We start from the raw sequence: 27,891 nt of genomic DNA on the forward strand, positions 1-27,891 counted from the left end.
GTGTGTGCATGAGAACAGGCCCCCTGGTGGGACATGGGTCTTTGGCATCTGGACAAGCATTCCAACCCTTGGTGCGGAACCCCGACAAAATAACATTATCTTGTTTTATCCCATCTTCTTTCTCTCTCTCCTGTGTCTGGAGTGACTCACATAAGTGTGCCATTGATGGACTGAACAATGCAAAGAGGCAGCGGCAGCCTGGTAAGCTGGAGAAAGCCGCCAAATGTGGTGGGTTGACATAGGAAGGACTTGCCTCCCTATTTGTATGTTTCAAGAAGCCTTAGAATAATTGCAAGTGCCAAGCAAGAGGCACATGGAAAAGGCCTTTCTACTTTGCACAGGGCGGCAGGTGGAGAGCAGGGAATCATGCGGGCAGAAAGGGAAGCAAATGAGTCCCGAAATTATCGCAATCAAATGCTGTTATACCTGGCTAATGGGATGGAATGGGTCAACTCAGAAAAGGCAGAATGGAAAGAGAAAAACGGTGCTGTTGCTGATGGCTCTGAAAAGTCCTCCGCACAGGGAGAGGGGAGAAAACTATTAGGGTGTTGCTCTGCTTGAGTGGAGGGGATGAGCGCACAATTCATGGCTCCGTGAAGGAAGATGGGAAACTTCTCCCCAGAGTGCAAAGGGATTAAACGGCCTGCAGTGAGGAAATGGGAGCAAGATGTGTGTGCATGTCTGTATAGAAGCCAGCTTTAAAACTCTTGTTAAAGCAAATGGTTCTTGCAAAGTTCTTGCTCGGCAAATGTACAAACAGTGGAAGATGTTGTTGCACTGTCAGCCAGAGAGTCGGGGAGCTGTTTTCCCAGAGAGTGCACCACCACCAGAAGATCATGTAGGAAGTTGCCTTTGTTGTTGTTTAGTCCTTTAGTCGTGTCCGACTCTTCGTGGCCCCATGGACCCGAGCACGCCAGGCACTCCTGTCTTCCACTGCCTCTCGCAGTTTGGTCAAACTCATGCTGGTAGCTTCAAGAACACTGCCCAACCATCTCGTCCTCTGTCGTCCCCTTCTCCTCGTGCCCTCCATCTTTCCCAACATCAGGGTCTTTTCCAGGGAGTCTTCTCTTTTCATGAGGTCGCCAAAGTATTGGAGCCTCAGCTTCACGATCTGTCCTTCCAGTGAGCACTCAGGGCTGATTTCCTTAAGAATGGATCGGTTTCATCTTCTTGCAGTCCATGGGACTCTCAAGAGTCCCCTCCAGCACCAGAATTCAAAAGCATCAATTCTTTGGCGATCAGCCTTCTTTATGGTCCAGCTCTCGCTTCCATACATCACTACTGGGAAAACCATGGCTTTTACTATACAGACCTTTGTTGGCAAGGTGATGTCTCTGCTTTTTAAGATGCTGTCTAGGTTTGTCATTGCTTTTCTCCCAAGAAGGAGGCGTCTTTTAATTTCGTGGCTGCTGTCACCATCTGCAGTGATCATGGAGCCCAAGAAAGTAAAATCTCTCATTGCCTCCATTTCTTCCCCTTCTATTTGCCAGGAGGTGATGGGACCAGTGGCCATGATCTTCGTTTTCTTGATGTTGAGCTTCAGACCATATTTTGCGCTCTCCTCTTTCACCCCCATTAAAAGGTTCTTTAATTCCTCCTCACTTTCTGCCACCAAGGTTGTGTCATCTGCATATCTGAGGTTGTCGATATGGAAGTTGCCTTATTCTGAGTCAAATACCTGGTGTAGCTCAGTATTGTCTACACTGGCTGGCACAGGCTCTCCAGTGTTTGGGGCAGAGGGTATTCCCAGTCCTACCTGGAGATGCCAAGGGGAGGGGATTGAACCATGATCCCTCCCTGTAATTTTGCATTTGCTATATCCATTTACTCCAGTTTCCTGGTGTGCACGCTTGTTTGCTGCATCTGAACTCTACTTTTTGAGATGTACCATATTTTTCCATGTATAAGATGCCCCCATGTATAAGACGACCCCTATTTTTTTAACTCCAAATTAAGAAATTAAGTTGTTTAGCTTTTTTGGGGGGTGGGGGAGGTAACTTCCGCCAATCGCTCACCCGCCTGCCCCGCCACTGCCGATCACTTGCCACAACGACTGCCGATCTCACACCTCTCCACAGCCACCAATTGTCTGCCCGCTCACCGCTGCCAACATCCCACCCACCCACTTGCCGCAGCCGCCAATCGCCTGCCCAATTGCCGCAGCCACAGCCAAGCGCCAGCAGGCCTTGCCGCAGCCACCAATCACCCGCTCAATTGCTGCTTCCAGTCTCCTGCTTGCTGCTGCCATTAATTGCACATCCCTCCTCTGCATTCACTATCTAAGACAACACCCAATTTTTGCCTATTATTTTTAGCAAAAAGCATTGTCTTATACACTGAAAAATATGGTATACAGTGGATGCTCGGGATGCGAACGTGATCTGTGCGGGATGCACATTTGCAACCCGCAGCTTCTCAACCCGCGTCTGCGCGCACACAGGTTGCGATTCGGCACTTCTGTGCATACGCAAAGTGTGATTTAGCGCTTCTGCGCATGCATGACTGCAGAAACTCAGAAATAACCCGTTCCGGTACTTCTGGGTTTCAGTGGTCTGCACCTCGAAAAAACGCAACCTAAATCGGCTGTAACCCGAGGTATGACTGTATTTCAAAGCAAAGGTTTGGAGTGTAGATATGGATTCAGAATGTTTTGCCAGATTTTTTTTTTTGGGGGGGGTTAAGATTGTGCATATCAAGGGGCTGTGAGGATAACATCCATAATCGGATGTATGTTGCAGATCCTCCAAGCATGCTGAAAATCCTGAATTGACCCAGTCCAGCAAGCTATGAAGCAACTGACTTGCCTGGTGTCTCAATCTCTCCTTTGTAGATTGGAAATAATTTCATAGAATTGCAATGTAGGAATCTTTTGCTCAACCTGGGGCTCAAACCCACAACCCTGAGATGAAGAGCCTCACGGGTTACCGACAGAGGCTTCCCTCATAGAGTGGCTGGGAAGACAAACATAACCAAGACCAGATGTTCCTTTTTCTATTAGGAAGCATAACTTCTCCATTTTGCTAAAAAAAAAACCCCACCAACTTTTTACTAATGGATGGTGCAGACAGAGAATAATGAAACTTACCTCTCCATTTAAGAAGCAGTAAAACACAGACACAAAAAAGCCCTAGAAGAAACAGAAAGACATTGGTATGAGGTTATTTTTCTCACGTTGCAAAAGACGATAGAAAGATGCATGAAAAAAGGCTGGAATGTCTGGGGTTGAACATCACAAAGCCCTCGCTTTTTTCACTTCTGATGTCGCTCAGCCAATATTCCTCTGCCAACAAGTTGATTCTTGAGTCGTCGCTTTATTGAGATACATCTCAAAGTAATGCTGTGTTATCTAGCAATCCTTAATATTGTCCAGATTAGGGGTGCCTAACTTGGAGACCCCCAGATGCTGTTGGACTAGAACTCCATTCGTATGTTCAATTAAAAAAATAAAGTATCCCATCTCCAGCTAGTCTCCAGGTGGCTATGAGAGAGCAATAATAACAGAGTAAAACAGAATAAAACAAACACTTCTGATCATGGGCCTTGTTGCTTTGAGGGCCACAGGTCAGCCATGCCTGGTCTAGATCTATGGCTGGCTGTTCATAAATTGGTTTGGGGCACAAATCTCTTTCAACGGACATTACATCTTGGAAATCATGTATATATCACAGATGGTTGAAGATAAAGCTCAACTCCACTTCTATAAGTGCTATGTGAGGTTGCCTTAAGGCGACACCATTGTCTGATCTACCTTGGCATGGTCTACCCTGACCATAGCTGTCAACTGTTCCCTTTTTTAAAGGGAAATTCCCTTATTCCGAATAGGATTCCTCACAAGAAAAGGGGGAAGTTGACAGCTATGACCCTGACTGGTAGCGATTCTCCAGGATAAAGTGCAGGGATCTTTCTTATAATCTCTTACGGGATTATACATAACTGGAGATGCTAGGATCTGAAGCTGTGGCCTGCTGTGTGCAGATCAGGTGCCCTGAATTATGTTTTTTCCTAACTTTGTGGCCATTTCCTTGCAACTGGAAAGATGCAAAACCTCTCAGGGAATGTTTGTTCGTCGTATCTAAATGGTTTTGGATTGCCTTGACATTCCCCAGGAGCTTCTGCTGCAGTGGGTATCCCAAATGTGCTTACATTTTCCATTCTGGGCAAAATACAATTCACTTTAATTCCCCCCCCCCATTTTTTCATTCTTAAGTTCAGTTCCCCACATTTGTTGTTGTTGTTGTTATCACCACCACTATTATTATTATTTATTATTATTATTTATTATTATTATAATATTATTATTATTATTATTATTATTATTATTATTATTATTATTATTATTATTATCATCATATTATTATTATTATTATTATTATTATTATTATTATTATTATTTCCACTTACTTGCCAAGTAAGTGGTTTACATGTATAAAACCAATTCTTAAAAAACCCACACAATTAAAATACACAATATAACAGTTTCATCAATAAATTAAAATAAACATTCACAACTAAAGGAGATGCTATCAGCATTTTAGAAGTAGAAGAAGATTTTGGATTTGATATCCCGCCTTTCACTCCCTTTAAGGCGTCTCAAAGCGGCTAACATTCTCCTTTCCCTTCCTCCCCCACAACAAACACTCTGTGAGGCGAGTGGGGCTGAGAGACTTCAGAGAAGCGTGATTGGCCAAGGTAACCCAGCAGCTGCATGTGGAGGAGCGGAGACGTGAACCCGGTTCCCCAGATTATGAGTCTACCACTCTTAACCACTACACCACACTGGCTAATTTCTCCCAATGGACACTCATTTGTAAGCAATTTTGCCTAATATACACAAGATTGCAAAGCCATTTTCCCAAGTGTGATGCATTTTGTATGAATTTCTGGTTTCCACAACTAAGAAAAGCTTCCACATCTCAGGTTGTAGGGGAAGGTAGATGAAGGACTCCATAGTGGAATGGTGTTTCCAAGCTGGTTCAATTCTGACTGCTGGGTGCCCAGAGCTTTACAAACTCTTTGAATGCCAGCGCCTTGAAACAAACTGGTCACCAGTGCAACTGGTACGAGATCAGTGCGCCATGTTCTGATCTGGCTCTTGACAGAATCCTAGTATCTGCATTCTTGGCCAACTAAAGTTTTATTAAAACTAACTTTAAGGGCAGTCCTACACAGACTATAGGGAAGTGGGTGGCGCTGTGGGTTAAGCCACAGAGCCTAGGACTTGCTGATCAGAAGGTTGGAGGTTCAAATCCCATGATGGGGTGAGCTCCCACTGCTCAGTCCTTGCTCCTGCCAACCTAGCAGTTTGAAAGCACATCAAACTGCAAGTAAATAAATAGGTACTGCTCCAGCGGGAAGGTAAACAGTGTTTCCGTGTGCTGCTCTGGTTCGCCAGAAACGGCTTAGTCATGTTGGCCACATGACCTGGAAGCTGTACGCCGGCTCCCTCAGCCAATAAAGCGAGATGAGCGCCGCAACCCCAGAGTCGGCCACGACTGGACCTAATGGTCAGGGGTCCCTTTACATTTTACACAGACTGTATTACAGCAGTCCAGCCTAGAAGTGATTAGGGTGCAAATGATTGAGGCAAGTTCTATTTCCCAGAGCTGGTGAAAGGCAATAGAGACTGTCAGGGAACTGACATCAGAGGAAAGGGAGGTGGTAGGGCTCCCAGAGACTGGGAGAGAGTCAGCAGCTAAAGCAGGGACAAGGAGGGGGAGCGAGGGGTCTCTGGAGGAGGATCTCAGTAATGCTGAGAGAGACGCAGCAGCCCAGGCAGGAAACAGCAGGGGAGAGAAAGGGGTGAGAGACACTTCCAGCGAAAATAGCGGGGAGGTGTCAGAAGCAACTGCAGGGAGACCCATGCTGCGCCGGAAGCTGCCACGTCGTGAGTCCAGGAGACGCGTTTCCGTTAAGGAACTTCTTTGCTGGAAGCGCTTCCGCAGGCAGCCACTGTCAGACTCTACTAGTGACTAGAGCAGACATGTCTGAGGAGCTCTGTCACACACAGAGGTTTGTGGGGCCGCACAAACTCTGAAGGGGCACAATTTTAAGCACAAGCAGCTAATCATCCCCTGACAGAGACCACCACTTCCAGCTGATCAGCCAGAAGAACCTCTGGATTGAGAAAAATGCTCAAGCTGTGAGCCAGGTCTCGGTTCCCTTTTTCATGTGAACGTGTTACTCGGGAACAATCAGGGCAGAGAAATCTTAGCTAATCTTGAAATGGCCCTAACCAAAAAGTAAAACCCATTTGATTCTTGTCTGTATTTTGACAACTTAATAGCAGATGCTTTGGAGAACATTCACTCAATAATAAAATAATAAAAAAATAATATAAATTTTTATTTATACCCCGCCCTCCCTGGCCAGAGCCGGGCTCAGGGTGGCTAACACCAAGAAAATTACAATAAAACATAATAATCAAACAAACAAACAAACAAACAAACAAACAAACCAGTTTATTAAAATATGGGTTAAAATACAATTTAAAATGCAGCCTCATTTTAATAGTAGCCCAAAACCATAAGGGGAGGGAAACATAAGGGTCAGACTGAGTCTAAACCAAAGGCCAGGCAGAACAGCTCCATCTTGCAGGCCCTGCGGAAAGATGTCAAGTCCCGCATGGCCCTGGTATCTTGTGACAGAGTGTTCCACCACGTCGGGGCCAGTACTGAAAAGGCCCTGGCCCTAGTTGAGACCAATCTAACCTCCCTGTGGCCCGGGACCTGCAAGATGTTTTTGTTTGAAGACCGTAGGGTCCTCCGTGGGGCATACCAGGAGAGGCGGTCCCGTAGGTACGGGGGTCCTAGGCTGCATAGGGCTTTAAAGGTTAAAACCAGCACCTTAAACCTGACCCTGTACTCCACCGGGAGCCAGGGCAGCTGGTAAAGCACTGGATGAATGTGATCCCGCGGCAAGGACCCCGTAAGTTATAACCCATCCACAGTCCGTGAGGTATTTCTCTTGGCTATCATTCCTTGTCAGTCACACTGACTGCGAGCTTTAGCGGTCAACAAAGTGACACACTTGTCAAAGCTGAGCAAGTTTAGGCAATTACCATGACTGTGCCCATTTTGTGTTTTTCTTTTAACACCCCTTACCTGAAAAGACTGCAAGAAGGAATTGAAGTAGATGAAAAATATCTGGGAGATATCATCTTCCCCGGGGTTGACGAAGAAAAGCATGTAGGTAATACCCAGAAGAGGCAGAAGAACTAATGTTGCTTTGACGGCCTTCCTGTTAAGGGGAGATCAAAGGGGGAAAGTTCACAAAAATGGCAGAAAATGAGAACATTGATGGAGGGCAACATCTCACCAATGAAACACTGAAATTGCATGTTTAGTGAATGAGACTGGATTTGCCTGACTTGTGGTAGTTTCTAAGCTATGTGTGGGATGAAAAGCCACCCAAATTCCAGAATTTCAGACAATGAGACTCAGGAGATTCCCAAATAGCTTGTGCCATCATTTGTTCACCCACTTTTTACAGAGAATCTGCACAACGTTATAGCCAAACGTTCAGCCTGCTTTATCGCTTCATGTTCAGGGTGGCTGGGAGTTTAGGGCTGAAGCCAGGGAGTTGAAACCTATGAACCCAACAATGTTGACTCTGATCTTGCCCAAGTCAGTATCGACACAGCCAGGGATAAATGAGTCGGAGAATTTCAGTTTCTTGTCTGGTTCACATTTTTCCAATCTTAAACCTATTTCCCCACATTTCCACATCAGTTTGAGATTTATAAGAAAGTAACTGGGAAAACTAACCAGAGTTTTAGTTCTGATTTATCCCAATAGAAACATTTTTTTTGCCTAATATACACATTTTTGCAACACAGTTTTCACCGTTATATGCATTTTTGTGCACATTACTTGGCCAGAGAACTACACTGCAAAATTCAGAGAAGGGTGAATTTTGAATGGTGGCTGTGTTTTGGTTCACATATTTGTTCATGGAGTGCAAATTAGGTAGGTTTACCTCTAAATGTGAACTGAATTGAATCTCCCCCCATATCCCTAACTCTGTCCAAAGAATAAATGGAAAATAATAGATTTAAAGGTCTGGGTATTTTATTTTTTTAGGTCTCTGCTAGTGCTAAAAAAAGGAGACTCAGTGGTGCCAGGCATACCACTCCCAAAGCACAGTTCTCCAATTCAGGTGCTACCACTAAAAAGGCCCTGTTTGCACTTGTGAAACTGGGCATTCCTCTGCAAGGTCCTAATTCACTTCCCTCGGTTACACGTGTGGTAAAATCAAACTCCCAAAGAGCTGATCTATACATTTCACAATGTAGTGGTATAATCCTGGGACTGTACCACTTAAGGATATGGGTGGTGCAAATCATCAGCTTAAATACTCTACCAACTCTTTCCCTGTGAAAAATTAGGAGGTTGCAAGCCAGGCTTTCCTCTAAACCCTAGTTTTCTATTTGCGAGGAGTTCTTAACCTCAGACATGCAACCCCAACCCCTGCTTTCTGAAATGTTACAGCCCTCGGAGAGCTGTGCCATGTGTCTCCTCTGTTCCCCATAATTTGACTCTGAGATGCTTCATGTTGCTATAGCCCAGATTTCTACAGTTGGGTCTATAGAGCTAGGTATCGCTTGCTTAGTTTGCTAACACAACCTTGAGCGGAGCTCTTCAGCAGTTCAGGTTCAGCAAAGTTTATCTTAACTTTGCAAAAAAAAAAAGGGGGGGAGGTGGGAGAATAGAGGACTTGTAAAGAGCAGATCGGCTTATTTTAATTTGCTTGCCTTAGAGCTGCTTTGCAAAGCATTAGCTGGGATCTAGCAAGTCAGCTTTCGGAACATTTAGCTTAATTGCCAATAAATTTGATTCCAAAACTCGAAGGAAGGTGGAGCTGAACAGGGGGAGAGAGGGCAATTTAGATTGCAAAGCGAGAGTGAGGGAAATGGGTCTTAAAGGCAAGGTTTTTCTTGCATAGAGAGGGAAAGTCAGCAGAACTAAATATAAAATATGAGATAGAATGAGACTGACAGTCATCTGATCTCTTGTAGCAAGGAGGGGCAGCCTGCGGTCTTCCAAAAGACTACAACTCCCATCATCCATGACCATTGATGATTATGGCTGGGGCTAATGGAAGTTGAAGGGACATGGGTGGTGCTGTGGGTCAAACCACAGAGCCTAGGATTTGCCAATCAGAAGGTCGGCGGTTCGAATCCCCGTGACGGGGTGAGCGCCCCTTGTTCGGTCCCTGCTCCTGCCAACCTAGCAGTTCAAAAGCACGTCAAAGTGCAAGTAGATAAATAGGTACCGCTCCAGCAGGAAGGTAAACAGCATTTCCGTGCATTGCTCTGGTTCGCCAGAAGCGGTTTAGTCATGCTGGCCACATGATCCAGAAGTTGTACGCTGGCTCCCTTGGCCAATAAAGCGAGATGAGCGCCACAGCCGCAGAGTCGGCCATGACTGGACCTAATGGTCAGGGGTCCATTTACCCCTTTATCTTTAGTGGGGGTTCAGAGTCCAAGAACAGGTGGATGACCCCTTGTTTCCCCCCTAAGCAAATGCACATTTTGCTATTACGAAATATTCTTAACCTGAGCCATTCTACGACACACAAACCGTCTATAATTGAAGGAGGTAATGTTAAATGAAGAGGTAGCAATTGGCAGTGATGTTTTTCAGCCTGATTCCAATCACAACTCTCTATTGAATTTTCTTTATAATAACTGGTGTCTTTCGCAGTGAAATGAAACCTCGACACCCAGTTGACTTCATAGTGATTAAGGTGAAGGAGTGTTGAAATGACATGTTTAAGCAAATGAGCTTTGAGTTTGCCAGACTGATTGGCAATTTCTAAGGTGCGCGGGGGATGAAAGGCCACAGGATTTCAGAGGCTCGAGGGATTTCCAACTGGTTTCTCTCAGATTTCAGAACACAACCCAGCGGCATGGCTTCACTTATGTGTAAGAAATATGTTAGTCATGATTTTATTTATTTATTATTTAATCCTGTATAGACAGACTTGGGTTGTAAAGCCATCTATACATTTGTAAAGTAAACAAATAACTTGTTTTCTCCTGCTCTGGAGGGTAGGACTCAAACCAATGGCTTCCAGTTACAAGAAGGGAGATTCTGACTAAATATCAGGAAGAACTTTCTGATGGTAATAGTGGAACAGACTTCCTAGGGAGGCTGTGGACTCTCCTTCCTTGGAGATTTTTAAGCAGAGGTTGGGTGGCCATCGGTCATAGATGCTTTAGTTGAGCTTCCTGCATTGAAGGGGGCTGCACTAGATGACCCTCAGGGTCCCTTCCAACTCTACAACCCCACAATTCTGCAATTATATTACTCTATGAGGCAGTCTCCTGCAAAAACATGGGAACCACCTTACATCAAGCTGCCTTATATCAAGTCAAACCATTGGTCCATCTAGTTCTGACATGTCTCCAATTTCTTTTCAAACCTTTTATTGGCATCACCTACAAACATCCAAGGGACGTGGGTGGCGCTGTGGGTTAAACCACAGAGCCTAGGACTTGCCAATCAGAAGGTCAGCGGTTCGAAATCCCGTGATGGGGTGAGCTCCTGTTGCTCTGTCCCTGCTCCTGCAAACCTAGCAGTTCGAAAGCACATCAAAGTGCAAGTAGATAAATAGGTACCACTCTGTCGGGAAGGTAAACAGCATTTCCTTGCGATGCTCTGGTTCGCCAGCAGCAGCTTAGTCATGCTGGTCACATGACCCGGAAGCTGTATGCCGGCTCCCTCGGCCAATAAAGCGAGATGAGCGCTGCAACCCCAGAGTCGGCCGCGATTGGACTTAATCGTCAGGGGTCCCTTTACCTTTACAAACATCCAAACCAAATCAATACAGAATTATCACTTCCCCAGTGGCACAAAACATTTGCTAAATGAAAGGAGGCAGAGCAGTCTATCATCACATCTTTAGGTCTCCAGGCAGAACGGGTGTCTGCAGTGTATTTCGATGACAAAAAACCAAATAGAGATATTTAGCCACTAACTTGGTGAGCTCCTGATCATTCCCCAGTAATAGAAAATGTATGACCTCCGACTCTGGTTTCCATTTGGGGATACAGAGTTGATCTAGAAATTGCTGATGGAGATCAGCATATAGTTTACAACTGAGAACCATATGTGTAAGGGTTTCCACCAGGTGGTCTTCACATGGGGAAGTTCTTTCTCCTTCCACCCTGCCTGAGAACGTTCTCCAATGGAGGTTTGATGGATTTGAATTATGGCTGGCAGCAGTTCTCCAGTTCTCTCCCAGCGCTCCCTGGAGATTGCTGGGAGCTGATCCTGGGACCAGTGATTGGTTGGGGATATAAGGGGAAAGGTGATTTTTTTCAGCAGCGCAGCACTCAGCTTACCTGTACTGTATTGTTTCTGAAGTCGTCGACGCTCTCAGCTTTGTCATTAGAATTCTAACTATGTTAAACAGGAAAACAAAATTTATCTGCAAGAAAAATGGGGGAGGGGGAGAGAGAGGAAACAAGATCAGTGCCGATAAACACGTACGAGGCGCAACGAAATGATCGATGTGTTTTCTGCGGTGCAGGAAGAGCTTCTCCTCTTGCAAGTTGTGATACAATAAAGGGAGTGAAAATTAAATTGGCCTTCTTCCTGGAGAGCCGTTGCTGGAGTCTCCCTCTTTTCTACCTGTCTGAGATGAGTTCCAATAAAGGAGCAATATGTTCAGGTGGAATGAAGGCACGCTCATTCCAATCCTGAGCCGCAAAGGGCATTGAAGAGGCAGTTTGGGGAGGGGCCAGAGAAATGGTTATCTGAAATCCGAGCTGGCAACTGGCAACTCCCCAAAGTAATTTTATTTAGCCCTGGTGACTCTCCTGAGAATGTCTCCTAGCTGTAAGAATCAGAGACTCTGCAGTTCTGCCACTTGCTTTCAGATCTGTGCCTGCAACAATAGCACTGTGCTGAAATATGTCTTCCAGTTTCTGCCGAATTTTCTTCCCCTGTGAAAGAGGCTCCTGTTTTTCTGCTTGTATGCCTTTAGAACAGGCATAGGCAAACTCCGGCCCTCCAGATGTTTGGTACTACAATTCCCATCATCCCTAGCTATCAGGACCAGTGGTCATGGATGATGGGAATTGTAGTCCCAAACATCTGGAGGGCCGGAGTTTGCCTATGCCTGGTTTAGAATTTCAGTAGGTCTGGGGATCTGAGCTCACTGTTGTGAAGTGGCCATGAATAGTGGGAAGAACTACCTTTACACTGTTAATCAGGATTCTGCACCCACTGAGCATGCTCAGTCACCAATGAGCTGGGTTCTGGAGGTTTTAACACACATTCACACACCTCTAGATCATCCCCCCCCCCATATCTTTTGTATTTCTGCAAAACCTTGAGCCTGCTGATCTCTCCCTCTTTTTGTGACTGGATGGTGGCATGCGGACTATTACAGGAACGGCACTCACACCCTGAACATCAGAAACAGCAAGACCGCAGATAGGAGGGACAAACTGCAAAGGATGGCATTTGTACTCTGCTTGTGAAATCTCAGCAGGCATCAGTCTGGATGCAGAAGGCTTGACCAGGTGGGCAGGCCAGCTGGACCCTGGTCTGCTCCCGCAAGCTACTGCTTTTGAAGGTATGTCCCCTTGAACTGGGACATGAGAGCCAAACGCCCCCCCAGGCCCTTTCTCTCCAAAGCCTTTTGTGAGATGACACCCAGTAGAGATATGAGAGACGTTTGGAATAACAGATTTGTCTGAGTATAGTGATCTTTACGATCTGAAAGTTCCTCTTCAGAAGGTTTGCCTCAAAGGCAGGAACTGATAAATGGAAATGACAGCTCCAAACTGATCGTATTTATGCCAGAGTACCATTGCTGTATGCCTCGGGGATGTCGTTCTACTTAAGCCAAGAACTATTTGTTTTGCTGGGGCTCGGAGGTGGAAGTAATTACCAGAACCTGTTTCAATCTAGTACAGCCAAACCAATTCAGGACCCTGGTCAGCTCCCAGTGGATCCTGCGTGCTGAGCTGTGGTGGACGTTGTTTCAGCAAAGGACCAGAATAATTTGAAGGCTTGAGAAGACGACGACTGCAAGGACTACCATTCCAGCCCCTCCCAGTGCCTCTCTTCCAGGTCATAGAATAATAGAGTTGGAAGGGACCATGAGGGTCATCTAGTCCAACCCGCTGTGACGCAGGAATCATCTGCCCAATGTGGAGCTCTAACCTCTGACCCTGAGATTAAGAGTCTCGTGCTCTACCAATCTCCCTGCAATCTTTAAAGGACTCATAGTGGAATCAGATTACATGTTGGTGGAACAGGGGAGTCACCCTCAGAGTCTAAGGGTGATGGAAGAACCATGTCCTCCGTCCTCAGTATAAAAGCAGGTACCAAGGGCTCTTAGCCCTGAGTAGGGTGGCTTGGGATTCATCTACCGTAAGTCCTCCTCAGGGCAACCTTGGGGCTCGGATGTAGGGGATACGACACCGACTGCTGCTTCTCCCTAGGAGACCTGTGTGTTGCATGGTTGAGGGGTGAGTTCTGCCTGGTGCATTCTTCTTCTTCTTCTTCTTCTTCTTCTTCTTCTTCTTCTTCTTCTTCACACAATGGGGAAGCATTGAGCCCCTGAGCTATAAAAAAAATCAGGACAAGGTTCCAGCAAGAGCTTATTTTCTAGTTATCAAAAATGGTCCCCTCTTGCAACACACGAGGAGGTTTCATGTGCATGCATGAGTCGTTCTGCATCCTACTGCAGACAAAAATGTTCCAGGCGCATTGGTTTGGGAGGTGGGGAAGGAAGAATGATGCAAATCAACAATGGCGGTAACTCGGCAGGTTTTGCTGGAGGAGGAGAACTTGCTGAGGCGAGGAAAATGAGGCTGGAGCAATAATGAAGTCCTTTCGGTCCTTGGAGGGGAATAAAATGCAGGATTCCCCTCTTCATTACAGCAAGGTCTCTTTGCTGATTCACCATAACTGAGAGACTGAAAGGCTCTTGGAAATGGAGTGGAGAGCAAGGGGAAAGGGAAATTCGCCACTCTCTTGATCCTTCTGTTCTCTGGCTGTGCCTCCCCAGAGCCGTCTTTCCCATTGGTGTTAGTGGTTCTGTGCTGGTCCTGTGGGTTACCCGAGAGGTGAGGTCCAAGTCCAGTCCATGGTCAAAGGTGAAACATGGAGGCAGTCCATAATAGCTGAAGCTGGGTGCAGGGCAGGGAGTCGGGTGAAGTCAGGGACAGGCATGCAAGAAGGAAGCCAGGGTGGGTCAGGAGCTCAGGCAGGAAAGCAGGACAGGGCTCAGGCAGGAACCAACAATGTTGCTCCCGCAACTTGGGACTGGGGCTGGCCAAATTTTATGTTACTTTTTGTTTATGCAGAATCAGTAGTGCTACAGTTCCTGAAATCAGACACCGAAGTGAGCTCAATTTATGTGTTCTGACTTAAATACATTTTAGAGGCAAAATGCTGAGATTTCATTAATGCCGGAATATCAGAAAGAGGCAAATCTACAGCAGTGCCCCCTCTCATAACCTGAAATCAGCAAAAGGAGAAGTTCGTGGAGAAGAAGAACAAGATCAAGAAGAAGAAGAGGAGGAGTTTGGATTTGATATCCTGCCTTTCACTCCCCTTCAGGAGTCTCAAAGCGGCTAACATTCTCCTTTCCCTTCCTCCCCCACAACCAACACTCTGTGAGGTGAGTAGGGCTGAGAGACTTCAAAGAAGTGTGATTGGCCCAAGGTCACCCAGCAGCTGCATGTGGAGGAGCGGGGAAGCAAACCCGGTTCACCAGATTACGAGTCCACCGCTCTGAACCACTACACCACACTGGCTCTCTAAGGAAGTCTAAGGAAGGCAAGGAGAGGCTGAAGAGATCTCCTTCTTCTCTTCCTCCTATCAGAGGCAACAAGAGCCAGGATTCAGAGAGCTCTAATCCTTTACGCCAACAGGCTGGTGCTAGAGCACCATAGTTCACAACAATGTAGAGCAGCCTTGATGCTTCCGAAGGGTAGCACCCAAGAGGGGCAATATATATTTTCATGCCACCATATTATCTCTATCTGTCTTCTTGATTTATTTTCCGATCACCCTGCTCAGTACTTTTGCTTTCAATGTTCTGCTCAATTTCTTTAAAATGGATTTTTAATTGTATTTTTATAGCACATGTTTACCTCTTGCTTGCCGGTTAATGATTGTCATTTCCTGAGAGTTGCTTAGAGAATTTGTTAAATTAGGGGGCTCTAAGATGAGTAAGCAAATAAATAAATAAATTGAGATTCAAAGAGCTAACTAATGCTTTAGGCCAGATACCAGCAATTTAGTAACGATAATAATTCATTATTTATACCCCGCCCATCTGGCTGGGTTTCCCCAGCCACCATCACACTATTCAATGCTGTTTTTTTCTTTGACAACCTGGTCCAGAATGTCCTCCATTCAGGTTTTGGAGTTGGGGGCGGGGGCGATGCTTTACAGCTGACTATCTGTGCTTTTAAAATTGCTGTTATGAATCAGTTACAAGACCACGAGCCATTTCCTAATTGCTCTCTTAGCAGGAGACGCTTTCTTAGTAAGCAAAGCTATTATCCTGAATAATCATCCTTTGCCGATGTATGAAAAGTAATGCCAAGCCCAAATCCTGTGATTTGATAACCCGAGCTCTTCAGCGTTTTGTCAGCCTGACCTCGCTCAACTAATGGTCTCCTGACCTCCAGATTCCTTCTTCATTTGCCTTTTCAGATTGCCTTGCTGTTCTTGAGTAAGTCTCATTTCCTTTGAAGAATGATACGCATCCCAGAAAGAATCCCTTTTAGGATTCGCGGAACCATTTTGAGACATGAGCCAACAGCAGGCAACTCCTTCTAGCATTGTTCCTTCTCCTCCCTGCTGTGTCCGACAAGGGCAAACATCAGGAGCAGGTTGGCAATAAAACACCCGGTATCGGTGAAGTCAACTCTTTGTTCAAAGAAACCAAAACAGGCCTAGTGATCACAGCAACCCAGTAGGTTCTGCCCCAATGAGGCAGTTGTGAGGGCTGAAGGTCCCTAACTTCCCACCGCTAAGGCTCCTTCCCCAGTTTCTTCCCCAGCAGCCTAAGGCTCCTTCATCTAGTCTCTCTTTGCTGCACCATCTTCATTTCTCTGCATGTTCTGTGAGACCAGCGAGGAGGAGAGCTGGTCACAGCAGGAGGGAAAGACCTCCCTGGCTTTTTCAGCAGCCTGCCTCCACTCTGCCTCTTGGTCCTCTTCCTCACCAGCCTCTGCTTCTGGACTGCTCTCTGCCACAGCCTCTTCCTGCTCATGAAACCCTGTTGCCTCATCACCACCACCACCATTTATATATACCCCACCCATCTGGCTGGGTTTCCACAACCACTCTGGGCAGCTCCCAACGGAATATTAAACACACAATAAAACATCAAACATTAAAAACTTCCCTAAACAGTGCTGCCTTCAGATGTCTTCTAAAAGTCAGTTAGTTGTTTATTTCCTTGACATCTGCTGGGAGCGCGTTCCACAGGGTGGGCACCACTACCGAGAAGGCCCTCTGCCTGGTTCTCTGCAACCTCACTTCTCGCAGTGAGGAAACCACCAGAAGGCCCACAGAGCTGGACCATAGTGTCCGGGCAGAACGATGGGGGTGAAGATGCTCCTTCAGGGATACTGGGCCGAGGCCGATTAGGGCTTTAAAGGTCAGCACCAGCACTTTGAATTGTGCTCGGAAACGTACTGGGAGCTAATGTAGGTCTTTCAGGACTGGTGTTATATGGTCTTGGAGACCACTCCCAGTCACCAGTCTAGCTGCCGCATTCTGGATTAGTTGTAGTTCCCGGGTCACCTTCAAAGGTAGCCCCACGTAGAGTGCATTGCAGTAGTCCAAGCAGGAGATAACTAGAGCATGCACCACTCTGGCGAGACAGTCTTCAGCCTTTGACACTTCCTGCTCCCAGTCTTCTTCCACTAACCACTCCAGTTGTCCCACCACCAAGCCCCTGGCTCGTAGCCTTCATGGGTTCCCCAGCTCGTGTCTCCCACCATCCCTCTGTATCTAGCCAGTCAATGACAGCAACCCTGAGCCTAAGGAGGAGGTAATGGACAGGCAGTGCCACTCCTAGACTAGTTTTATAAGCTAGAAGGTGGGGAGCCACAAATGGACTGGCAGAGGGCAGATTGATGCTGGCGGGGCAATGCCCAGTTCACTCTAATGGAGCAACCTCAGATGTTTCTCAGCATCTATTCCTTGCTCTTTGGGGCAGTGGTGCAGGCTGGGCTCAAGAGGGAGCCAGCTAGATCCCTGCTTTGCAGGGGGGTTGGACTAGATGGCCTGGGACTCAGGCTTGGACTCAGAACCAGAGGAGTCTCAGTCTGCACCAGATCCTTTGCCTCAGGCATCATCTGAACCAAGTCTGGGGCCTGATTCTGAAGAGCCCCAGTCTGCACAGGTTCCCCTGCAGCAAACACTAGCTGGGCCGAGTCAGGGGCTTGAGCCTGCCCTGGCTCCAGATGCGGGGATGACCTCGTTGCCTCCAGCTGGAACATCACTTACAGCTGCTCCACTACCAGTTGGGTCAGGGGAGGCTGGGGCGGCCTTTGGGTCTAGTAACCCACCGATATCTCCTGAGCTGCAGAGACTAAGGTCTGAGAGAAGGAGAGACCTGACTACTCGCAGGAGGGGTGCTCGCCTTCGGGCGAGACAGGGAGGTGAGTCACCGGGGGATCAGGACCGGCCGCTACCCCGACAAAGATAAAAGGCTGTCGGGCCCTGCCCCAGGTTGCAGGAGCAACACTGCTGTATGCTAGATCCTGCCTGAGATCCTGTACCTGTCCTTGCCTGGTTTCCTGCCTCGTATCCTGCCTTGGCCCTGTCGGACTGACCTCGTATTCTGGGCCGGTCCTGGACTGCGTTTCAGTGGTTATCCCTGGGCCCAGCGCACCTTTCCAGCTTTACTATCCTACAATTCGAAGAGAGCAGGCAGCAGCAGCAGGGAGTAGCTTATGCAGTCAAATCATGCCTGTGAGCCTCCCCAAACCTGATGCTGGCACCAAAGTATATTGCCTTGCAGGTGTGATATTATGCAATATCACCGAAGCAGGTGCAAAGGAACATCTCGGTCAGTCTGTGCAGGCCAGAGATGAAGGGAAATGAAAGCATCTGTGGGCTAGAGGCTAGACCCGTGGATCGCGTGCATTATGAGTCAATTAGGCCAAGTCCTCTGGGAAGGGGGGTGAGGAGGGTGGGGTCTGAGTAACTGGAAATACAGAGCACTAACAAGCTCTTCCTGCTGCCCGCAAATGCCACGGAGTGATTCAGAACCTGCGGCGGCTGCCGTTTGTTGCAATTAGTCAGGTGGCGTTGGGAGTACAAGGGACAGCGCTCTTTCCCCTAAGGCCTGGTGCAACGGCTCCGCACATCATCTAAATCCCCATAACCTTTAGTCTGCTTGCCAGGGGTTCTGGAGATGGAGACCGTCAGACAGAATTGTGCAGTCCAGGCCGCTCTGCCAAGCTCCAAGCCAAAAATATATATTAAAAATCCACGCTACAGCTGGTCAAAGGCCACTGGTTTTCTGGGCAACACTGTAGTGCCACCAAGAAATTAAGAAATTAAGAGGAGCACAGTTTTCCTGTTCTACTGGCCATGAAAGCTGTGTAGCTGTCTTCGCTGTCAGAGGCAGCATGCTTCCATGCCCTCCAACATTTCTCAGATGAAAATAGGGACATCCCCTTCTGCATCAGGAAGCTTCTCCCATGTCTGATGTCTATCACAAACATAGATGCCATACGCACATTGACATTGGCCACCTCAAGCCAATTACAACCTCCCTGCCAATCCTGCCTCGCAGGATCGTTGTAAAAGAAATGATCGAGGGAAGGATAATATGCAACACCTTCCACAGATACGTGGAATGAAAAAAGCTGCCTTGAGTCCCTGTCAGGGGAAAAAGTGAATAATAATAATAATAATAATAATAATAATAATAATAATGGCAACACTGAGAATGATCAGGAACATACCAGAGAGTAAATCCTATTGAACTCAGTGGGATTTAAAAAGGTGAAGGGACCCCTGACCATTAGGTCCAGTCGTCGCCGACTCTGGGGTTGCGGCGCTCATCTCGCTTTATTGGCCGAGGGAGCCGGTGTACAGCTTCCGGGTCATGTGGCCAGCATGACTAAGCCGCTTCTGGCGAACCAGAGCAGCACATGGAAACGTCGTTTACCTTCCCACCGGAGCGGTACCTATATCTACTTGCACTTTGATGTGCTTTCAAACTGCTAGGCTGGCAGGAGCAAGGACCGAGCAATGGGAGCTTACCCCGTCACGGGGATTCAAACCCTTGACCTTCTGGTCAGCAAGTCCTAGGCTCTGTGGTTTAACCTACAGTGCCACCCGTGTCCCCAGTGGGATTTAGTTCTGAAAAAAATGCTCCATATTGCAGTCTAAGGCTTCCCTGTCTTTACCCAGTTACCTGGGAGTAAGCTCCATTGAATGGAACTTACTTGTGAGTAGACAGTGTAAGGCTCAGTACAATCAAGGTATAAACATTATTCCACCCATTTCCTAAGACATGGCTGGCTGCGGAAGAAATGCAATGAAATAATTTAAAGCGGACCTTTTCCTTCAAAATTATAGGCAGGGCTTCGTATACACCAGACTTACACCCTCACCTTCGGCCTGGTCTAAAAGTCCACTTATTATATTTGTGATGCTCAAAGAAGACTGAACGGAGGAGCGAATGGCAAAACCACATGCCTCCCCGCTGGCTCGTTTTGAATATTCATCTTGAAACGTGAGCAACTTGCTTCCGGAAGAGTGGCAAGGGATGAGGAAACGAGGGATCTTTGCAATCAAGGAGCTATTTTGCGAAATGTTTGGAAATATATCCGAGGAAGAAAGTGGGGCGGGCCGGAGAACTCCACACAGCCTCCCCAGACAGATGCACCTGGGAAGAGTTCTGTTGGCGGGCATTGTAAGGATACCATGATTCCTTGCTCTCTTTTCAGAGGCAGAGTGGTGTAATGGTTAGAGCAAGGGGGCAGAGGCAACATGGTGACCTTCAGATGGACCCCAGCATCAATCAGCCTCAGCCAGCATTGCCAATGGTGTGATGAGAACCGTGGTCCAACAGCATCCGAGGTGGGACACTTTGGTTATGGTCCTCCGCCTATGTGAATTATAGGGAAGCCAAGTTACAGGGAACCAGGCAGAGGGTCTTCTCGGTAGTGGCGCCCGCCTTGTGGAATGCCCTCCCACCAGATGTCAAAGAGAACAACAACTACCAGACTTTTAGAAGACATCTGAAGGTAGCCCTGGTTTTTGTTGTTGTTTAGTCGTTTACTCATGTCCAACTCTTGGTGACCCCATGGACCAGAGCATGCCAGGCACTCCTGTCTTCCACTGCCTTCCGCAGTTTGGTCAAACTCATGCTGGTAGCTTCGAGAACACTGTCCAACCATCTCGTCCTCTTTCGTCCCCTTCTCCTTGTGCCCTCCATCTTTCCCAACATCAGGGTCTTTTCCAGGGAGTCTTCTCTTCTCATGAGGTGGCCAATGTATTGGAGCCTCAGCTTCAGGATCTGTCCTTCCGGTGAGCACTCAGGGCTGATTTCCTTCAGAATGAAGAGGTTTGATCTTCTGGCAGTCCATGGGACTCTCAAGAGTCTCCTCCAGCACCAGAATTCAAAAGCATCAATTCTTCGGCGCTCAGCCTTCTTTATGGTCTAGCTCTCACTTCCATACATCACTACTGGGAAAACCATAGCTTCAACTATACGGACCTTTATCGCCAAGGTGATGTCGACAGCTTTTTAAGATGCTGTCTAGGTTTTAATGTTTGATGCAGTATTGTATTTTAATATTTTGTTGGAAGCCACCCAGAGTGGCTGGGAAAGCCCAGCCAGATAGGCGGGGTATAAACAAATTATTATTATTATTATTATTCTTATTCTTATTCTTATTCTTATTATTATTATTATTATTATTATTATTATTAGTGGTGGTGATAGGGGCCTCATGGGTCACCTAGTTCAACCCCTTGCAATGCAGGGGTCGGAGCTAAAGAATCGCTGACAGGTGGCTGCCCAACTTCTGTTTAAAAACCTCCAAGAAAGGAGATTCTGTGACAGTAACCCTGAAGAACCGCTGCCAACCAGTGTTGACTGACCCAGATGGACAAATGGTTCCGACTCGACACCAGGCAGTTTCCTGTGTTTCTAAATATACAGGCTTACCGCTCCTGAAACATGGAGATCCCATTTGTCTGCCAGGACCAACAGCAATTCATAGACATGTTTAGAGCTGATTGGCACTATCGAGCAGAAAATTGACGGGCTGCGTTAAATTTGCTAAAGTGAATAATTCCCAAGCCGTTCTAAGCCATTCCGCCTTCCGAGGCTTCCTGGTGGTCTGTCTTGCAGCGGTTAAACACATACAACGAAGGTTCCTGTAAACCGTCGTGTAGCGCTGTCTTAACACAATTAAGGGGAATCTGGTGCCAAGCGTGTTTCAAGGAACTCATTAAGTGCATTTATCATCGTTTCCCACAAATCAGCGGCTCTTTTACGAGTCTGTTGCCTATCGTAAAAAAACCCAACCTTTTATTCACTCAGCAGTATCAACCCCTACCATTATGATTTCCATAAATAGAGTGACAGAGGCCACATGTCACAGTTTTTAAAGCTCTCTCTCTCTCTCTCTCTCTCTCTCTCTCTCCCCCCCCCCCAACTTCTAACATTTGGTGCTATAGCACAGAAAATGTTCCGGGACCTACTGATAGCTTAAAGTAGACCCACAAAGCATTCTGATCCCCATTTTCCAAAGCCACTTCTGAGCTGGGGGGGGGGGAGGTTGCGGTCTTCATCTGCTCCCAGCCCCAGACCTAGGGGAATCCTCGGCCGCGTCATCCACCCAGCCAGCCAATCGGGTGGCTGGGAGGTGTGTGTGGCCTGCCCTATTTAGGGCCGGCACGGCCGAGGCTCGCCCTCTTTTCGCAGTGCCAGTTGACTCCTGTTTCCCACCCTCCCTCCCTTTAGGCAGGCTCCTTGACATTGCTATGGACTTCGGTTGGTCGCCGCAAGGGGCCTGGTAGGAATTTTTCCCAATTGGCAAATTTTTAGCCATTTGGTTTTTCGCCTACCTCGTAGCAACTCATCACAACTCCGTGGTTTTGGCAGTTAGGCATTAGTTTGGGAGGGTTAAGTGTATTGGGGGGGAGGAAGTGCCATCGCCTCTCCCCACAGCAAAGGGTAGTCTGATAAAGGACTCTGGGGGGCGTGGCCCTGTCCGAAGCCTATGGAGGTGTGGGCCTAAGGCACGCCCCCGAGTGGTGACCCCGGGGGAGCTCCTTGTTGATGTGCCTCAGCAGGACTCCCCCTACTGATGGTTAACCCTCGCTGGTCTTCACGCAATTGGCTGAAGCCGGCTAGTCGATAGGACCAATGCCTAAGCCAATACCGCTCATTCCTGTAATCAATAAAGTTGTGGCCTATTTCGCCCATTAACCTAATACTCGGTGTAGCGTGCCTTTATTTCTTCCAGGGGGAGGCGGGAACTCGCCACGCAAATGGACAACTGTGTTAGCAGAGAAGACTGGTCTTTTTTTGGCAAATGGAGCGCTTGCTCCACCAAAACAGACAGGTGTGAGCTGGCTGATGGCTGACTGAGGTCTGTAACAGACCATTTCCCCTCTCTGGATGTAAACTGGTGGGAACCAACAACCAAGCGGCTCCGTTTCCCCTTGCCCCGCGATAAGCAAGCAGCAGACAGTGGAGAGAAGGTGTTTATTATGAGAGAGGGCAGGGAGCCCAGTCTGCAGGCGGCTCACTCCAATCTCTTTCTCTGCAGTTTGAACTGCTAAGGATGCTTTTATGCAAGGAAGAGAGAGGCTCTGCCTGGAATGTCATTAAGAGCTTATTGGCCTCCGCTGGTTTCTGCTTCCTTCCTGGCCTCGCTTCTCACCTGGGCTGACAATATTGTGTCTGCGGAGCCTTGGAGATGGCAAACCGGCCAATTAAGTCGTCTCGTTCCCGGCTGAGGAATGATCAGCCACCAAATCCCAAGGCAACAAGAGAAGGGCTGCTTTTGAGGTAAAGCAAAATGAAAAAGGTTGGCGGTGTGGGGGGGGAGCAGCAGAGAGGACTCTTTCCTGCAGCTGCTGATGGGCCTGAAAGACATCTTTGTGCCGTTAGGTGGTGGTACCAGGATCATAGCGTGCAGCCTTGCTGGGATCTCCTGTGGAATTGGTTCAAAAAACTGCATATGCATGCCAAGCCTTCTGCTGGAAGCTGCCCAGAATGGCTACAAAAACCTACCCAGATGGGTGGGGTATAAATAATAAAATTATTGTTGTTGCTGTTGTTATTATTCTGTGGTCTAAACCACAGAGCCTAGGGCTTGCCGATCCGAAGGTCAGCTGTTTGAACCCCCGCGATGGGGTGAGCTCCCGTTGCTCAGTCCCTGCTCCTGTCAACCTAGCAGTTTGAAAGCACATCAAAGTGCAAGTAGATAAATAGGTACCGCTCCAGCGGGAAGGTAAACGGCGTTTCCGTGCGCTGCTCTGGTTTGCCAGAAATGGCTTAGTCATGCTGGCCACATGACCCGAAAGTTGTCTGTGGACAAACGTTGGCTCCCTCGGCCTATAGAGCGAGATGAGCGCGCAACCGCAGAGTCGTCCGTGACTGGACTTAATGGTCAGGGGTCCCTTTACCTTTACCACTCTGTAAACACGGTCAGGTCACATGAAAACCTTAAATCCAGGTAGAAATTGAGACAGGTGGAGACAAGCCTGAGGAGGCTTCCAGTGCCGTTTTTTCCCCTTACCAGCAAGACAAGAATCACTGGTCCTTGGTAGATGTAGTCTATATACTTCCCCGATTCCTTTCCAAACCAGCACCTGCAAACAGAACATCATTTCTTAAGCTTGTGCAAATCTCACTGTGGCGTTTGCCTCCTAGGAGGGTCATAAGGGAAGGATTAAATGAGTGTGATGTGATTGGCCAGAGAGAAACTGAGGGGAGGAGTTAGAGGTGGAGAGGTGGAGTTGTGTGAAAGTCAGTTGAGAGTGGGGAGTTGGTGAAGGAAGAGGGAGGATATAAGTCTTTGGGTTGGTCGTGTTGTGTGGTGAGAGAGTGAGAGGAACTGTTAGGTGGAGTCAGATAGTTGGGATAATCAGTTTGAAGATAGATAGATAGATGATAGATAGATAGATAGATAGATAGATAGATAGAACTTTATTCGGCTATAAGCCCACAAGGTAAAAACCAATCAATAAATAAAATAGCATTTTACATTCTAAAATATCAACTAAAATATTTCAACGCATACTCTCCTTCACATTACATACAATCTCTAGATGTACCATATTGTGGCCTTGATTATAAAGGTGGTGGATAGAGTTTACTAGATTTTAATAGTCATGCAGCATTTCATGAAGTCTTTTATATGAAAGAACTGAATTCAGGAATCTGGCAACCTGTAATGTTGTATAAGAATCAATGTCCTGGAGTAGGCAGTTCGAAGTTGTTAGGAACGTATAGGACAGTAAAAGAAACTAAGATTAAGAAACTGCCAAGAAAAATTAACTGAAACCATAAGCTTGTTCATCCCTATAAAATAAACTTGATCATTTATTAATGTTAACAACTGTCTGGACTCCGTGTGTACCCATGAGAAACGGGTTGGTGGCAGCGAAGAGGCAATCACAGTGGTGGCACAGGGATCAATAGACCGTCAAACGTCCGGGGACCCTGTGTGATCGCCACACTCAACTATTAACTAAACTAGACTAAGGCTGGCTTTGATCTTGAAGGATTGCACACAACTAAATCTTCTGAGATGCCACTTCATTTTTCAGCACAATTGCGCATGGGAAAGGAAACGGGTGAATCTGGTGTGTGTCCCCATTGTATGCGCTCCCTTTCAACAGAGATGGTAATGGCAGATTGCAAGTTTCCAACAGCCCTTGCAATGTGCATACATAGTCACATGTCTGAGGTGCACTCCTCACTTTCAAGTCTGCTGTGGAGATGAGGAGATATTTTCCTCCTTCAGAGTTTACACATGCTCTCACATGTCATCCAATTAACAAGCGTTTGGCTGGTTCCTAGCAAAAGGATGAGGTGAGGAATCGGGAAGAAATGGCCATCAAACAGCTGTTGGGTACTTGAAAATATGTGGCGACTCCCTTCCTTCAAAGCACCCAGCTCTGAAAACTGACAGATAGAATCCTGTCCATCCTACCGTTGTGACAATTTGCACTTTCCATTGTCCCTGGTTAGAGCGCATGCACACAGATGCTGGCGCCTGCTCAGGAGCCTTTTGACTCAGCTGCTCAGTCATGAGAAATGGATGAAAAGGTTTTACTCACTGCTCGTTTTCATAATGCAGCTTGCAGACAGCCCAGGCGATAATAATTGGACAAGGAATACCTGCAAAAGCAGTGGGGAAGGGGGGAAAGAGAGATGGTCCAGGGAGCTTTGACAAATTAGTGTGCCTTCTCTGTGCTGTTGTGCAGCCCCCTTTGCACACACACACACACACACACACACACACACACACACACAAACCCCATGGACACCTTCACCCCCTTTCGTACCTACCATAGCTGTCAACTTACAGATTTGAAAATAAGGGACCAGAAGCCTTGAAAATAAGGGATCGGCAGCCAAAATAAGGGATTTTGCTTAGCTTATACCAGGGGTCTGCAACCTTTAAGACAAAAAGAGCCACTTGGACCCGTTTCCGAAGGAAAAAAACCTGGGAGCCGCATTATAAAAATAACTTTTTTATCACTTTTTAATTATTTCTTTGTTTGACCCCTCAGAATTACTCCTCCTCATAGAAATAAACGTTAAATTAACAAGTTACCTTTTTTTGTGTGTGTGTGTTCTTCACTCCCCTTCAAAACAGTGACCAGCGTACATGCCCCCTTTCAATGCAGTGACCAGCGTACATGGCCCTTACAATGTAGCGGGCCGGTGGGCGGGAAGGTGACGTCGGGACAGTGTGTGACTAACGCACGCACCGCCCCCATGCGACGTCACAGCTAGTACAGCGCCCGCCACAGTGGGGAGTGTCAGGGCGCACAATGCGCCTCCTCCCCCTCGCTAGTATCCGCCCTAGAGCCGCGGCAAAGGTGTAAAAGTGCCACATGCGGCTCCGGAGCTGCAGGTTGCAGACCCCTGGCTTATACATAAATCCGCCACTGATGGAGCCATGCTGCTTTTGCTGCCACTGACTGTGTTTTGCAGGGGGGTTGGACTAGATGATCCTAAGGGTCTACAACTCTGACCAAAGAAGATTGGCAGACAAAACTGATGAACGATGTCGAGATGGCAAAACTTACAGGCAGAATTAGAAACCAGGAAGAGGACCTCTTTAATAAAGAATGGGGAAAGTTTATAATTTAGTTGAAAAGCTATTATAAAGAGTTACATGCATTGGTAGGATTGACAGAAAACTTGTAGTAAAAATTTGAACTATGGACGGACAAATGATTAAAAAAAATAGAGTTATGAAAGGGATGCAGAGGGGGAAATCACTATATGAAGATGCTGCACTGGGTGGAGGGGATGCTAAGCAGCACATCGGGGCTGCTGTCGTCCTGGTGCAAGGAGTTCCATCAGCCCTTCCCCGCCCGAGGGGGGGGGAGGGAGAGAGACTCTCGCCCATGCCGCCCGCAAGCCTGGCATGAGATGGTTGCGGCGCCACAGCGGCCGCTGAAGCGGCGCCCTTCTCCTCTTCCTCCTCCCTCAGGCCGCCTCCTCAGCGGCCGCTGCCGCCTCCGGCTTCCCCTGGCAGCGCAGCGGAAGTCTCACAAGAGAGGGGCTGCCTGCCCGCCCGCCGCCACCCGTCTCCTCACGACACGCCCCTGAGGGGGGAAAGGGAGAGATGGAGACGTGGCAGCTCGTGTGCACACGCTCCCTAGCGGCGGAAGACCCCGAGCCACTGCTTCGCTCCTGAGCCGGGCGAACATGAAACTCGGGAGATTTAAGGGACATCATCAATAAGGGACATGGAGCTGGGATAAGGGAGTTTCCCGCCAAATAAGGGACGGTTGACAGCTATGGTACCTACTCCTTCTCCCAGCCACAAACGCCCACTTGACCACTTCAATTGGCAGATTTGGCACTGCTACTGCTGCCCCATAATATCTGTTCTGCATTTGTAAGGACTTGGGGTTTTTTTTAGCGTGGCAGCACCAACACTTTGGACCTCCCTGCCTATTGATATCAGGCAGCTGGCTCTTCTCTGCGAGACCTAAAAACATTTTGTTGTTGTTGTCTAGACAAGCCTACAGTGTGTTACTTACACCATCCGATGAAGAGGAAAACCCACTTCCTCAGCTTGTCTGTCGAGTAGGTCATGACGATGGCCGTGTGCAGGTAGCAGCCTTCCACAAACATCCAAAAGAAATTGGTCACCACAAAGTAGTTGAAGATGGCTGTGATGCACCGGCACCACAGCTAGAAAGGGAAGCAGAAGGGAAGCACACGTGAGGCCTACAGGGCAGGTGAACACTTCCTCGTTAAGTTTAATTGGTTTAATTGACACTGAAGTGGGAATGGCTATGTGTATTCATGAAGGCTTTAACACGGGGTTTTTCCATGGGGCTACACTGATGGCAAGAATAGGACTCTGAACTCTAATGGAGTCGATAATGAACTATGGTTGTTTTCTGCTAGCTAGCACAGGAGTGTTTAACCTTAGATCACATGAGAGGTATTGAATTGCAAACCTGCCCTCTTGGAAGGGTGGCATCTGCCAATTTTTTTTGTTCCCAGACTCTGTGAGATATAAATGAAGCTCTCCAGGTAAACAGCCTAAAACAGGATGCCGGATGGAATACAGGCTGTGGGGAGAATCAGACCTCTGCTTCTAGGTCTGTTGGAATTATTTCTGTTGGAATTATTTCATATTTTGTCAGGTACTTGGAGCGTATGCCTTGGACT

General features: G+C 47.5%; 1 protein-coding gene across 4 annotated transcripts in view; it reads right to left on the minus strand.

Moving 5' to 3' along the window:
* CRHR2 (corticotropin releasing hormone receptor 2) overlaps positions 1-27,891 on the minus strand; it is a 201,264-nt gene that overhangs the window by 9,573 nt on the left and 163,800 nt on the right. For all 4 annotated transcript variants that reach the window (XM_082192528.1, XM_082192530.1, XM_082192529.1 and 1 more), the window contains 6 exons: positions 27,252-27,405; positions 25,308-25,368; positions 23,762-23,834; positions 11,345-11,430; positions 7,101-7,236; positions 3,086-3,127 (listed from right to left, as the gene is read on the minus strand). In XM_082192528.1, coding sequence (XP_082048654.1) covers positions 3,086-3,127; positions 7,101-7,236; positions 11,345-11,430; positions 23,762-23,834; positions 25,308-25,368; positions 27,252-27,405 — 552 coding nt within the window. The remainder of the gene's footprint in view (positions 1-3,085; positions 3,128-7,100; positions 7,237-11,344; positions 11,431-23,761; positions 23,835-25,307; positions 25,369-27,251; positions 27,406-27,891) is intronic.

This window comes from Podarcis vaucheri (genome assembly GCF_965113315.1).
Source record: "Podarcis vaucheri genome assembly, chromosome: 12".
In the NCBI taxonomy this organism is placed as follows: domain Eukaryota; kingdom Metazoa; phylum Chordata; class Lepidosauria; order Squamata; family Lacertidae; genus Podarcis; species Podarcis vaucheri.